The sequence below is a fragment of the Lycorma delicatula genome, chromosome 6 (genome assembly GCF_047948215.1).
Source record: "Lycorma delicatula isolate Av1 chromosome 6, ASM4794821v1, whole genome shotgun sequence".
Lineage (NCBI taxonomy): Eukaryota > Metazoa > Arthropoda > Insecta > Hemiptera > Fulgoridae > Lycorma > Lycorma delicatula.
The window spans coordinates 135,323,379-135,338,784 of NC_134460.1; the positions used below are offsets into that span (position 1 = coordinate 135,323,379).

Genomic DNA, 15,406 nt, shown 5'->3' on the forward strand with positions numbered 1-15,406 from the left:
ATATATTGAATGGACGGGTGGTTCAAAAAATTATTCAGCAAGTTGAAATTTTTCAGGATGATCTAGGATAACCCACCGGGTTGGTCTAGTGGTGAACGCGTCTTCCCAAATCAGCTGATTTGGAAGTCGAGAGTTCCAGCGTTCAAGTCCTAGTAAAGCCAGCTATTTTTACACGGACTTGAATACTAGATCGTGGATACCGGTGTTCTTTGGTGGTTGGGTTTCAATTAACCACACATCTCAGGTATGGTCGAACTGAGAATTTACAAGACTACACATCATTCACACTCATACATATCCTCATTCATCCTCTGAAGTATTATCTAAACGGTAGTTACCGGAAGCTAAACAGGAAAAAGAAAAGAGAATGAACTAGGATAGCCGGCCTCCGTGGCGCGAGTGGTAGCGTCTCTGCCTTTCAGATGTACAAAAAAAATTGTTACTTTATTTATGTTGCTTAGAAATTACTGTTGGTTCTACATTTTTGAATTTTTGTTTTTAGAACATGTAATAGTTTAAATGCAAATGTTATACGGTACAGTCCCGATGCAGTCTACTTTTTACACGACTGCCCAAAAAGGAATTTAATGTATTTAGGGTGTATGTATGTTCCATCGTAGCCGCTCAACGGCTGAACCGATTTAGATATATGTCCCGCGTTGGAATCCTTACGTTACCGGGGGTGTTATAGGTTATATATATATATATATATATGTTTAAATAAATTGAAAAAAAATTATACTTAATTAAAATACTATATACAAAATTGTCGTAACGGAACGCAAGGATACCGGGAGCTTAGTCTCCCTAATCGCAGAGCCTGGACGAATGTCCCTTGCTGCTGTGTCTTTCGTTTATCGGGCGGGTCATTATTTATTTAGTGGTCCGGTCCTTTATACCAATGAGAAATAGTTGAATGGGTCTGATCGTGGGAGACTAGACGCATATGAGCTTCCGGTGTGATTCCCCATCAGTCCGTCCCCGGAAGTACTTCTGATGCTAACGCCTTTCGGCTTAACAGGAATACGCCTTCCGGGAGCCCTAGTGCTTGGAGGAAGTAATGTGCTCTTCTTTTCGGAGGAAGTTGTATGTGCTGGCTGGGGCCATAATTGTAAGAATTCGGTAAAGAGGACTGTGGGCGATAGTACAGGTGAAATTTGTAATCTTGCTTCACTGGGGCTGTCTTCGCTGCTGCGTTTTTGCTAGGCTCCCTCTTCGTGTTGGCGGGCGGCCAATTTTCATTCCTCTTTTCTCCTGAAGCTTGCCTTTCTGTAAATCGGCTGTAAATAATTTACAAACTGTAAAACCTTGAATAGTCCCGTGGCCCGTAAAGGACAGCACGGGTGAAAGGATAGGGCTCTTCTCTCTTCCGTCGGGCGACTACTGGGGTTTTCTTCCATAATCTTCTCTGCCTTCTTCTTCGTTTTCTTGGATTAGGAAATGGAATGACACAAAATTGTCATCCACACGCTCTTTAATTATCCTATATTAAAGAAAAATGCTTGTCAGCGATGTTTTTTTTTTTTTGGCAGTAGTGTTTTCTTAATTATTAATATTTATCTTTTGTTCTCTTTAATGCATTGAACAGTTAGTTATGATACAGGCTTTAAAGAAAATAACATTTCTTTTCCAGATTCTAACAACATCGTTTAGTATATATTTTAATTAAACATTTTAATCAATATTTAATATTTTATCAAAATGATTTTGATATTTTTAATTTTTACAATGCTATGTGATAAGAGTTGAATTCTTTGAAAGCAAGTTTTATTTCGTAGTTACTCGGCCAAGGTCATTTCTTCGACTGTAGGATGGATCCAGTTTATAATGTGCGTGTATAATAGAACAAGTTTGTGAACGTCATCATTATTCGTGTATGCTGTAACTTGTATTACAATGGAACTTGATGTTTGTGGTCTTTATGACCAAGTGCTTGCGCGTCTGTTAAAGCAGTGTTCAATTTCAGGTTTTCAAGGTCAGTTTTCCTTCCGTGAGTTATCTGGTTTCAAATGTAGTTGTCAAGTTCCATCGTCCTGCTTGTTTTATTTACTGAACCATTATTATTTGCATTGTTTACATAATTTTATATAAAATCCGGTCACCTATCTATCATTAAAATAAAATTAGTTTTATGTTTTTATTAACAGATAATAAAAAGTACAACTTAAAAATTGCATATATTTCCTAAGAGCATTCCTAAATTTAAATGTATTATTGAAAGGCGTGTATGTGGGGCGCGTGTGTGAGTGAGCGCACATTTATATTTTTTGTAATAATAACATAAATTAATACATTTTTTTTTGTTCTGGAGTGCCTGAAGCTAGAAAAATGTACTTTTGATAAAATGAAAAATAAAGTAAAAATTACTAGAAATACTTGAGGGCAGGTTACATTTAAATCACTTTTTTTCACGTTTTTGGAAAAAAATATGAGTAGTGTAACCTATATTTCTACATGAAATATTCTTAATAACATTTTTGTAAACTTGTTTTGATTTGATATTTTGAATAACATTTACTCCCAGTCTACTTAACAAGTTAAATTTAAGCCAAAGGAAAATACCATTTGTTTAAATTAAAAATTTTTTTAATTATGTCTAAAAATGTTATGTGCAATACTGCCAACCTCTGTGATGGAATGGTCATGTGTCAACCTTTCATCTGAAAGGTTTTGGGTTCAATACTGGTTGTGTTCAGTATTTTTTGCACACAACAAAATTTATTTCTCATCTTGAAAAAATGGATAAGGTTTATGGGTAGCGGTTAGTCATCAGCATGCAATATGAGAGATTGAATAAATCAAATAAATGAATATGTACGTTTGAATCTGATGTATATGAATGATTTTCTTAGTAGCTGTACGTGCTTATTGCATCACAGATTATAGTAAGATCTGGTATTTAATTATATTTAATTATTAGACCTAACTGTAAAATTGTTGTAATAGTTAAAATAATTATATTTCTTATAAAAGATTTTATCTAATTTTTCTGTTTATTTACTACTCATCCTATCAGTTGATGTATAACAAAAATCTATATGTTTTATATTAATATAACATATATTAAAAAAAGTGTAATGTAAAATAAATTAATATTGATGTTGTTTATGATATGTCAGTATTAAAGAGCTTTATTCATCAAAGTTGTTCAATTATTATTATTTAATGAATTCAAATATTTTTTGTTTCTTGAGCAATCCTGTTGCATGATTTAAAATAGAAAAGATATTAAATGTTTTAATTTTAAAATAATACTTATAAATTTTTTTTATTTATTCTTTCTTTCTTTTTTTTTACAGATAACTTTACACAATGCCAGCACGTTTTCCAGACGTGGATGTCCATCGTGATAACGTTGGAAGTGGACTTTCTAATGGCACCCACCAAGCTTATGCCAACTTGAGTGATGATATTGTGATTACAGGAATATCTGGAAAATTACCAGAAAGTAATAATATTGAAGAATTTAAAGACCAACTATTTGCAGGAGTAGATTTAATTACTGACGATGAAAGACGTTGGCCATCAGGTAAAGTCTTTTATCAGATATTTAATTAATTGTGATATAATTTAGTTCTGATTTACATATTTTTAAAAATAGATAAATACTAAAAAAACAGTTAATAAATAGTAGATGAATTAAATTTTAGTTTCAATTGGTATTCATTTTCACATAGTTCATTAATTAGGTTTCTGTATTTTCTTATGTTACAACTTAAAAAAAAAGACTGCTGAATACTAAAGACTCACTACATTTTCTACTGGTAATATTTTTTCTTAAACATTGTCATAAACTACTTTTTTGAGATTTATGTATAAATTTGAATGTCAATTAAAATTATTGGCATAAATTAAAAATGTAAATAACATTAATTCTTAAGTTGTTTAATGACATTGAACAAAATTAGTGGCAGAAAGTTGTCTGTCTCATAAAATTGCTATTTTTTTACATCCTGACTCATAGGGGAAGACACTTGCCCTGTGACAATCCCGGTCCCGATCGTCACACCACCCCCTCCATTCCTTGCCTTAACAGGCATTACCAGAGGTCATCCTTTAGGCCCTCTAAACTTGATAACACTACATAGTGATCAGTTTGATCTCTGTCAGGATGCCACTGATGCAAATGCTTCAGCAAACATTTTTATCAGTATATTTACACAACTTAGTATTGCCTTTGTACGGCCTCTTCCAACTCAACCACCTACTATAACTTACAACCCTCAACTATCAAATTAACTGATTTGCGAAGCACAATCCCCGTGCCATCCTCTAACACAGAAGGTTTCACACAAAAACTCTTCCTACACTTCAGTTAGACTATGCACTCAGATCATTACTTGATTAAGTCTTTACCAAAAATACTATTCTCATACCAAAAAACCAAATGTTGATTGCAACAACGACAATTTTGTCTTAAAGTTCAATTTACTCATGTAGTTGCTTAGTGTTTGGGCTGTTGGATTAGAACAGACACAATTCAAATTCAATAAATTTCAATTACATTTTAAAAGCATATCTGCCTAACTTAAAAAATACCACCAATAACAGCAGTACTGCTTAGTGAATGCTAGACTGTAATGAAGTAATTTTTGAAAAAATTGTATTTATAAAATATATACCCTATATTTTAAAGTAAAATTAATAATTTTAAATGTTCAAGCCATTTTACATTGCTAGCAATATTATATAAATTGTTATGAACTCCAGTAAATATCACCTGGTCTCCAAAAAAATCTACATGTATGAATACAAAGCTGCTGCTATTAACAGTGAATTAGTACACTTTAAAACTGAATACTAGGTATGAGATTTTGTATTTATCCTCGTGCCCTGTGTGATTTATTTGTTTATGTTGATGAGAAATTTATTATTTTTATTTGCTTAAATAATTGAAGTGAATGATGACCTATAAAAAACTTCTATCTCTTTAAAGTTTCCTGAAGATTAAAAATTTTTAAATTAAAACTTAAAGAAATGAAAAGATTTAAAGTTAACTTCAAATTTAATGGTGACTGAGGCAGCAGAAGTGACCTTAAATATTTATCCAAATCATATGTAATAAGAGTACAGAACACACTCATTAATTGGTATAAAATTCATAAAAAATTCAGAGTTGTGTTATTAGGAAGTTTATTAGTTATAATGCTATTCAAATCTTTGTTGAAATCTGAAATTGTTAATTTTTAACCTTTTTTTTTTTTTTGTTAAATAATTTGTGTTTTGATGTTATTTTCCATTCCTCTCTCGTTTTGCTAATCTTCCTCAATTATTAGCTACAGATATGTTATTTTTATTACTATTTCTGTATTTATATTTATTGTAGGAATTCATGGATTACCAACACGGACGGGTAAATTAAAAGATCTGCAATATTTTGATGCCACATTTTTTGGTGTTCATGCTAAACAAGCTCATGTTATGGACCCACAATTACGTATGCTTCTCGAATTGACTCATGAAGCTATTGTTGACGCAGGTAATTTAATTAAGATTTTATGTATAAATTTTTATTAGGTAATTCATATTTTTGTATATCTATGTAATTTTTTGGTTAAGATGTGTTTGTGTGAAGCTGGTGAAAATTTCATAAAATTTTCCTTCAAAAAAAAAAAAAATATATATATATTTAAAAAAATATTTATTTCTTTAACTGAACAATTCAGTTAAATTGAAATGAATTGAACTTTTCTTTTTGTTGTAATGAATTTGCTAAATATGACATTATCTAGTTGGCATATCTGTAATCGCTACTTTATTTGAAGATTTTTATGGTTTGTTTTTGTCAGTTTTTTTGGTTGATTTATTTTTTATTTTTTTATATTTTAATTGTTAGACTGAATGAACAGATTTTTTATTCATGTAACGTGCAATATAAAAAGCATGCCATATAAAGAACAGTTGCCAAACAACTGGACTTTTTCTTTTATTTGGTATTTCTGTCATACAGTCTTTATTTTTAATTTATTTTTGTTTTATTCTGAATGAAATATTTTGGTTAAGTTTATGAAGGAATAAGTATTTTTTCAGTACATATTGTTCAAATTTAAAGGTCTTATTCATTTATAACCTAAATCCTCAAAGATAAGAAATATCTTTGTAGATTGTTTTTCTGATTTGAGTTTTTAAATGGAAATTTTTTCTGAACAGACTAAGATTTTGTCTTGTTTTGTTGAATTATTGAAGACTCCATTGATCTTTGTTAAAAATTATTTCAAAAGGTTCTTCATTTGTATTTCCATATTGAAATCAAAAGTTTGGTAGTTATATGAAAAAAAGGAATGAATTTTTAGAAGAATTAATCACTGAAAAATGGTGTAAATATGATACTTGAAGTCTAGATATCTTGAACTACTAGGTATTATAATTATAATTTACTTGGGTATGAATTGAAGTACGAGTATAATGCTTGGATAATACTCTGGATAATACTGAATAAATTCCATGAGTGTGTCATTTATATGTTTAGTGACACACACACACACACACACACACACACACACACACACACACACACACACACACACACACACACACAAATATATATATATATATATGTGTGTGTATGAGGGCTGTCCAGAAAATAACTTACATTTTGAAATGAAAAACCAACCAAATAAAAAAATAAATTTTATTATATACATTTTAAAGGGACAATCTTAAACTATTTTTCTATATAGTCGCCATTTAAATTGAGGCACTTATAACGATGCCCAAGCTTTTCAATACCTTCTCTGTAAAAATCTTAGATTTTTGGCAATTTTAATGTGGTAATTTTCACAAATTTTATCGTTGATTTTCATTATCAGTTCATCAGTCATAAGACTAGGCCGACCACTGTGATCCTCATCATGAACATTGGTGCGGCCATTTTTAAATGTACCACTGCTTCACTCCACGTTCACTCATTATTCCATCACTCATTATTCCATCTCTTTACACCTCACAATAATGTTGATGAATTTCAATTGGTTTGAGGTATTTTGCCAGTAAAAACCTAATCACTGAACGCAGCTCACTACTTGCGGTATTTTATATTGAAGCGCACATTTCAGTAATTCACAACGAACAAAGTAGAAAAATAACAGTTCACATGCTATGATAACTTGATGCATACTGAGTATAGAAACGTATTGATGCCATGATGGTGGCTCTCTCCCCACCCATCTCCAAACTAGGCACAAGAGTAAGTTACTTTCTGGACCAACCTTACATATATTTGTCTGTGTTTAAATTTATTTTTGTATACATATTCCTTATGACAACTACTGAACTTGTAAGTTGTGTATAGGATAACTCAAAATTTACTTTTTTTTTCTTTTCGAATAGCCCATTTAGAGGGCACGCTTAATCAACTTTTTAGCCTATACTTCTTTCATTTTTCTAGAGTGGTGTTCTTTGTCTTCTTGAGTTCATTTTCTCCCTCTCCTATAAGTGAATTTTTTCCTCTGCTGAAACTCTAATTTCTGTATTGTTTTTCTTAATGTTGCTCTTCTTTTAAATTATCTGAGTCTATTGAATTTTTTACTAGGTCATTGTCTATTTCTTTAAGCCAGGTTATCTTGTTCTTGTGAGTGTTTCGTAGGATGAAGATCTGTTTTGTTAGTCTGGTGTTCTCCATTCTGTATATGTGTCCATAGAATTGCAGTCTTCTTTTCCTGATTACATCTGTTATTTTTTCTATTTTGGAATAGTTTATAATTTAAACTATTAAATAATACTAGAATTAAATTTTTGTTTATAATCTAGTCCTGTGTTATTTTTTGGGACTAATATTTTCCGTAAGATTCTTCTCTATTTTCTCTATGTCCTGTATTTTATGTAGTTTCAGCGTTTCTGCCGCATATAGTACTTATGGTCTAACTACCGTTTGGTAGTGTCTTAGTTTGGTGTTCCAGGAAAGGGATTTCTTGTTATAAGTATTCTTTGTGATATTGTATGCTTTTTCTATTTTGAGTAATCTGTTTTCTAAAGCTATTTTTTCACTATTGTTTTGTGTTATCCATTCTCCTAGGTATTTAAAACTGTCAGTTCTGGCTATTTTATTTCTGTTTATTTTGTTGTGGTGCGTTCTTGATGTTTGTAATATATTGTATTTTCTCAAAGGATATCTGTAAGCCAGCCTTACATTTACTTTTTATTATAATTATATTTATTTTTTTCCAGGTGTTAACCCTACAAGTGTACGAGGATCACGTACTGGTGTATTCATTGGTGTATCATCTAGTGAGTCAGATGAATTTTTTACAATCGATCCTGACAAAGTTAATGGATATGGTTTGACTGGGTGTTGCCGTGCTATGTTCCCTAACAGAATCTCATATACCTTTGATTTTAATGGTATGAATATTTATTTAACAAAAAATTTATGTCATTAAAGAATTCATAACTTATATAGTTTATAATTTCATATTAATAATAACTGAAGATAACCATCATTTTTAAGATTTATTTATTTTTGGCCATTTGTGTTTCTGGCTGCAATTTTTATTTTATTTTTTACTTTGTCGTTTACATAACCTGTAATTAAAGTATGGGATAGATAAATCAAACTAAGCGAGACCCTTTCTTTATATTTTAAAGATGTTAAAAAACCAAAACGAATAAAAACAGAACTAATTAATTATAAATTAATCCCTTTAAATATAATTTAATATATATAATTTCTTTCTTTGTACGGTATGTCAAATGTGAGGTGTCATGAAACAAGTTGTGCAACATTCCTAAATGAACATCCTAATCATCACTTTATGAAATTTTACTTGAAAGATTTACTCTCAATGCCTTTGAATGGTTAAAGAGGAACTTAACTTTAATTTTTCTCTTATATATAGTTGTATTGGTTAATGACCAATCATCTTTGTATTAGATAAAAATTGAAAATAAATTACACTAGAACATAAGGCTTCACAAGGAGTTTACTAATATTAATAGCTAATAGAATAAAATAAATCAAAGCATTAAAAAATAAATCAATATTTATTTATGGAATTTTAAATAACATGATGATTGTTTAATCAGTCACAATTTCAACTTCTTTTAACTTTAGTTATCTGTTAGGATCACTTATTCTCTCAATTGATACAAATCAGCCTAGAATCCATTCAGGTAGGGTTCATAATCATATAAAATTATGTAATACAGCACACTCTGTATGGCACTGCCAAATTCAATCTGATTTCTATTTTATCGCAATAATTTTGTTCTGTCCTATACTATTGATTCTGCTGTGAACAAACACTGGGAGTTGACAATAAAAAATGATAACTCCTCACATAACTTTTTCCAACTAAAACAAATGGTTTAAGTCTATCTTTGCATTAGAAACACTTGCTTCAGTTTATTTAGTGTTATAATAAAAAAAATGTTATAATATTACATATGTCTGAAAGTAACATGTGTGTAAAAAATAGAATGTAAGTTTTTTCACGTATAACCTTATCTGGTTTTCAACTTTCTTTCACACTATACCTTTTTTAATATTATTATTTTGTGGAGGCTTTCCCTTTCACTGCATTTTATTTTTACAATTTAAGCCTAACTAAAAAGAAAAATTGTTTAAATGTATATTAATATGTATAAATGTTACTTATATGCATTTATCATTGGGGTTGATTCAATTATTTCATCACTAGACATTGTAAGGAGTGAGTGTTGTATTTTGAGACTATAAACTGCATAAATAAACAGCTTGCTTGTTCGGTTGTATAAAAACAGTCAAATTTCTTAACTGGCTTCTTTGATTAAAAAAAAAATGTAAAATTTAATTTTTTTTATGAACTAAGATTAGAGAACTATGTGATGAATTATGATCTCATTACTTGCATTTTTATAATACTTAGATCTTTATTTTTTATTAATTGAATGTAGACTTTTTTACTCTCAGTTAATTTTTTACCTGCAGTTATTTTTTTCTATATAGTTTAAATTTTACCTGTAATTAAATAATTTTTAATTGTTAAATTGTAATAAATTTTTATAAAATGTGTGATAATTAAAAAAAGTAAACGCATAATTTGGTTTATCATTCATATATTTACAGGTCCCAGTTATGCCATTGATACAGCTTGTTCCAGTAGTTTGTTTGCATTACAACAAGCTGTTGCTGCTATGAAATCTGGTCAGTGTGATGCTGCCATCGTTGGAGGTGTTAATCTTTTACTGAAACCGACTTGTTCATTACAGTTCCATCGTCTTAACATGTTAAGTCCCCAAGGAATGTGCAAAGCATTTGATTCAACAGGTAAGCAAGTTTTATTTTTCATTATTTTTGCCTAATTATAGTTTTCTTTATATGTTTTAATTAGTTAAACATTTCTGGCAATCAAATTCTTTATCTAGTATTATAAAATTTTAAGTTTATGAAACTAATAATTGCATTCTAAAGTAGTAAATGATAAAATGCAGTTTTTAAAGAGTTAAATTAAAATGTCAAATTATGACTCTTTTTATGTTTTACATCATTAGTTTATCTTTTCTTAGCCGTTATCCTATGGACTTTTCTTCAAGATTGTAGTTACCATAGTTGAATTTCTCAAGATATGATAAACTGAAAATTTGTAATAAATAACAGTATTAAAGTATTTTCTCCACTAATTTTCTATAATCCATTATTATTTATTGTGTTGTAGTTGTGTTTTAAAACTCTTTCACTTGTAACATATTTGGTTTTTAGCATTCTTCCATACTAATTACATTTTTTAAAAATATTTTTATTCTGTGGAGGCTTTCTCTTTTACTGCATTTTATTTTTACACAATAAACTAAATAAAAAGAAAAATTGTTTAAATATATATTAAAATGTTACTTATATACATTTACCATTTGTGTTGACTCAATTATTTTGCCGGAATGATCAGACCAAAGAGTTGCTGAAATGTAGTTGTGGTTTACAGCCTATTGTAAAGCTATATAAAACACAAAACTATAATATAAAAAGATTAATAAATTATTGTAGGGAAAATAGGTGTGGTAAAGTTATTATTTCATGTTTAGCAAATATTTAAATATTTGCTAAATACTTTAAAAGTAAACTGTTAGTGCTAAAAACAACCAAATGTTGAGAAATTAACAAATAAGGCATTAAAAGAATAAATATGAATTAAAGAGAACTGCAAAAACTTTTTTGAGTTGGTAGAGGAAATAAGTATATTTATTAATTAATTAATTAGATAATTGAAGGTCATCAAAAATACAAATTATATTTTTATAAATAAATATCTATAAAAACTAAATAGTTTTTCTGTTATGGTGTGGGAAATTATTCTGTAAATAGTTTTTTGTGGAATTGAGATAAATGAAATAGTAATAGAATTTATGTGGGATTGAACCTGATAATCTGATGGGATTGACAATCTGATTTTGTAGCCAGTGTGTAGATCACTACACTGGATGATTGAGCTTTTCTAGTGCATTGAAAGGTTTTCAGACTATCCATAAACCAGGCATTCTTATAATTATTTAAAATATCCTATACTATGACAAAAAAAAAATTATTCTTAAATTTGTTTATTTTGTAGTTGTAACATTTTCTTTCAGTTTATTGATTAGGATTAGATATTGACAAACAAATTAAAGAAAAAAATTGTTGAAGTTAAATAATAAATATTCTTTAGAGTAGTTAGGGGTAAAATTACACCAATGTTAGAATAGTAGATATTAGATTTAGTGTGGAGTATATGTGTCAGATTTATAAACTGATTATCAGAAATCAGATGCAAGTGCAATATTTATCTCTTATAATTTTAAATTGTTAGGTTATTAACAAAAAAAACCAGATTATTATAGAAACATTTAATATTTTTCCATTAGCTTATTCATGTTGGCATTGATATTTAACTTATGCATTTTATTATTTGATCAGTTTATTTGTTACCTAATAGATAAAATAGTTTTATAATAAAAAAATGGAAATCTATATATAATGTGTGAATTATAATCTAGGTTTTCTTTATCCGGTGGCTGAGAAAACAAACATTAACTCGTTAGCAATGTATAAATTAAGTTTTTATAGTGATAAAATACTTTCATTTATTATAATATTCATATAGTCATTTATTTTTGAAGTTGTTTTAATTACTGGACTTTTATCAAGTACTTTTTTAATGCTTTTCCTGGAATAAAAAGGCAGGAGCTGTAATTATGTATAATCATTGATTATTTTTCCCCCATTAATTTATAATAAAAATTGTGAAAAAAGTAGGCCCTATTTAATTGTTTTGAAGTGCTATATGTTTTATTTTGTATACATATGTTTCATTTACTGATAAAGTGAGATTATGCATTACATATTCATATTAATTGTAACTTTACTGTTATTTAAAAAAAAATTATTTAAAGATCTTACTGTGTTACAATTTAAAGTACCAGCTCAATTACAGTTTGGTAAGTTGTCTTGTCATGCTTCATTCAAGCATTCTCTGAAACAGAGCCAGTGGTTGAATTCTTTCAACAAAATCCTGCTTTCAAATCTGGTTGAATGTAATTGTTAAACAAAATTCTGAGCAGTGGTTTCAGCTCAGATGCTAATTTAAATGCAGCTCCAATGTTTTTATAGAAATTTTTTGAAATGTGAATTGCTAAAATGGTTTCATGGTGTGATTGAAGGTAACCTTTGACATATATCTTCTTTTTTATAATTTTTTACATTTATTAAAATCTGTAGTTTATTATAATTCCTTTGATAAAGAACCAGAATTTTTTTTTATTAAGAGCCAGTGGAAATATAATTTGAAGAAATTAATGAATAAATAAATTAGGTTGTAGTATGGAGATAAATGCTATTGAGTCCATTGCTTAAAGAAAGGTTCAGGTGTTTTATAGAAGAAAAAAAAAATTATTTGAAATATTCCAGTTTGTAATTTTTATTAAATATTCTTTTTCTATTGTAGCCAAAAGTTGAACAAATTTATGATTTTGTTAAATCATTATTATGTTGTAAGGTGTTAGAATGTTATTGAAATACTCCAAAATAAGAATTAGTGATATTTTAATTTTATAATAGGTATGGAGTACCATACAGTATGTTAATATTAATCATATGCGGTAGTATGTCAATATCAGAATAAGTTAATGCAGTCATTTGGTTAACAAAACCTAACTCTTAGATGTCTGAACAAAAACTTCTAGGTGAAGTGGTAGTGAAGGAGTAATTAAAGCAAAAGAAACTTCTCTTGGGAAAACGTTAATTTTCTTCCTATGATAAATTAAACTTTTTAACTGCACAGTGTTCAATACTGCATAGATATCTTTTTCTTTTGTATTTTCACAAATGTTTTTTTGCTACTGGATATTTAAATAATTCCTAATATTGTATAAGTCTGCAATCTATAATAAGATAGTTTTCATCATTTTAAAAATTTGAAAGAGGTTTAACCAGGTCATAAATAGAAATTGCACATCTTTTATTATTGTTATTAAGCATTCATAAACCAAATGTGTTATGTTATTAATCAGTACATTTTATAAAAAAAAAAAGATTGTGAGAAGGCTCTCTTCATTCTTGAAACAATCAGTTTTAGTTCCAAATTTATTTTAAAATTTAAAAGAAAATTAATTTTATATTTTCTTTTGCTTTACTGTTCATTCATTTTAATAACAAAATAAACAGTTTATTAATTTTCTTCAATGTTATTTTTATAATGCAGGTAATGGTTACGTACGTAGTGAAGCAGCAGTAGTCCTATATCTACAGAAAGCTAAGGATGCTAAACGTGTTTATGCTACAATTCTTAATGCTAAGACCAACACTGATGGTAATAAAGAACAAGGTATTACATTCCCATCTGGTAAAATGCAGAACAAATTAATTAAAGAAACATATAATGAAGTGAACATTAACCCTTCTGATGTGGTTTATATTGAAGCTCACGGTACTGGAACAAAGGTAAATTTATTATCAAGTTGGTTATTTTAATTTTTATTCTGTTAACATGTAATAGAATCTAGTTGAATTTAAATATACAGGATTTAAACGGTCAAAATTAAAGAACTTCATTTAGATTAGCCAGGAATACCGTCTTTGGACCTGGGGATTAGTCTCCTATCTGGTGGACTACATAATAAACATAATGAGTGAAGTTAAATGCTGGGTAAACCCAGCCTTTTATTCCCCCTCTAATGCCCTGAAGTCTAAAAAATGAAATTAGTGGAATGTACTAAGAAATGTTCATTTAGTTAAAAGGAAAGTACCAAAAAATGAAATGAAAATTTACCTATAAAAAATTAGATTTTTGTGCAAGTATTTCTACTTACCAAGTATGTTTAATTGATTATAACATTTTTATTGCTTGTATAAGGTGACATAATAAAAAACTAAAGTTAGTTTCTAATTTTATGATTATTATTAGTACTAAAAATAATTTCTGATAATTAATATTTAATAGGATTTGTGATAATAGAATGTTATATAAATTTTATGCAATGTATTTTATCTTAATACATAACAATGAGATTTTTTTTAATAAAAACTTGAAATGTTTTCCTTTATTTTTTTAGATATTCTTCTAGCATAATTTTTCTTGAAAACCAGAAAAATCTTCCTAACTCTGTAATCACTGATTATATCAAACTGAGATTTTTTTCTATTGATTCCCCGATCCCCAATCATTTTGAAAACTTTTCTTTCAAAATGTAAACTCTATAAAGTTTGATACAGACTTATTTAAAAAGCCTCTGTTCTGATGGCTGATGTCATGTCTGTAATTTTTAATCTTTTCTGGCCTTTCATTTTACACCTACTGATGCTTCTAGCATTGTTTTATCTTCCTTCTTTTATGTTATGTCCCAGTCAGTTGGGTTTCCCTATTCTGAATTGTTTTGGTTAAGATTCTTCTATTCTTGTTAACTCTCTTCATTACTTCTGTACTTTTCATTTTGTCTTTCCATTTAATTTCATACAGTCTTCTCCAATTTTATTTATCAAATGCCTCTGGCCTTTTCTAGCATCTTTCCTTTTCCTTAGCATCTATTTTTTACATCTATGTAGAAATATACAAACATAACACTTACAGGATTTCTTCAGTTATTTTTAATTCCACTTTATTACATATTAACTGTGTTTCTTACTTTTAAATGCTTTGATATTTAAGTTAATTAGCTGTTGATGTTTAAGTTTATAAGAAATAATTAGGTATGATCTATTACTGATTAAATGATCATTTCCATCTTCATGTGAATGTATACTTTTTCGAGGTGAATTGTTTAATCGAAGATTTGCTACCAAATTTTTTTGAACAACAAATTTTTATTTTTTAAAGTAGGCCCAATTTTCCCATATTTAAGTAAACTGGATTCTCATGTATGTGTGTGTAACTAAATCAGTTTGAAAGCTAGTCTGGATTACTCACGGACATGTCAAACCTGTTATAAAAACCTAAGTATCTCTAGAGAAATCTCTAGAGAATTA

The 15,406-nt window shown here is 28.5% G+C and overlaps 1 protein-coding gene across 1 annotated transcript in view; it reads left to right on the top strand.

Moving 5' to 3' along the window:
- Positions 1 to 15,406, top strand: part of LOC142326259 (fatty acid synthase-like) — a 92,194-nt gene that overhangs the window by 29,860 nt on the left and 46,928 nt on the right. The window contains exons 2-6 of the mRNA XM_075368579.1: positions 3,300 to 3,529; positions 5,327 to 5,479; positions 8,167 to 8,340; positions 10,043 to 10,243; positions 13,647 to 13,885. Coding sequence (XP_075224694.1) covers positions 3,313 to 3,529; positions 5,327 to 5,479; positions 8,167 to 8,340; positions 10,043 to 10,243; positions 13,647 to 13,885 — 984 coding nt within the window. The 5' untranslated portion in view covers positions 3,300 to 3,312. The remainder of the gene's footprint in view (positions 1 to 3,299; positions 3,530 to 5,326; positions 5,480 to 8,166; positions 8,341 to 10,042; positions 10,244 to 13,646; positions 13,886 to 15,406) is intronic.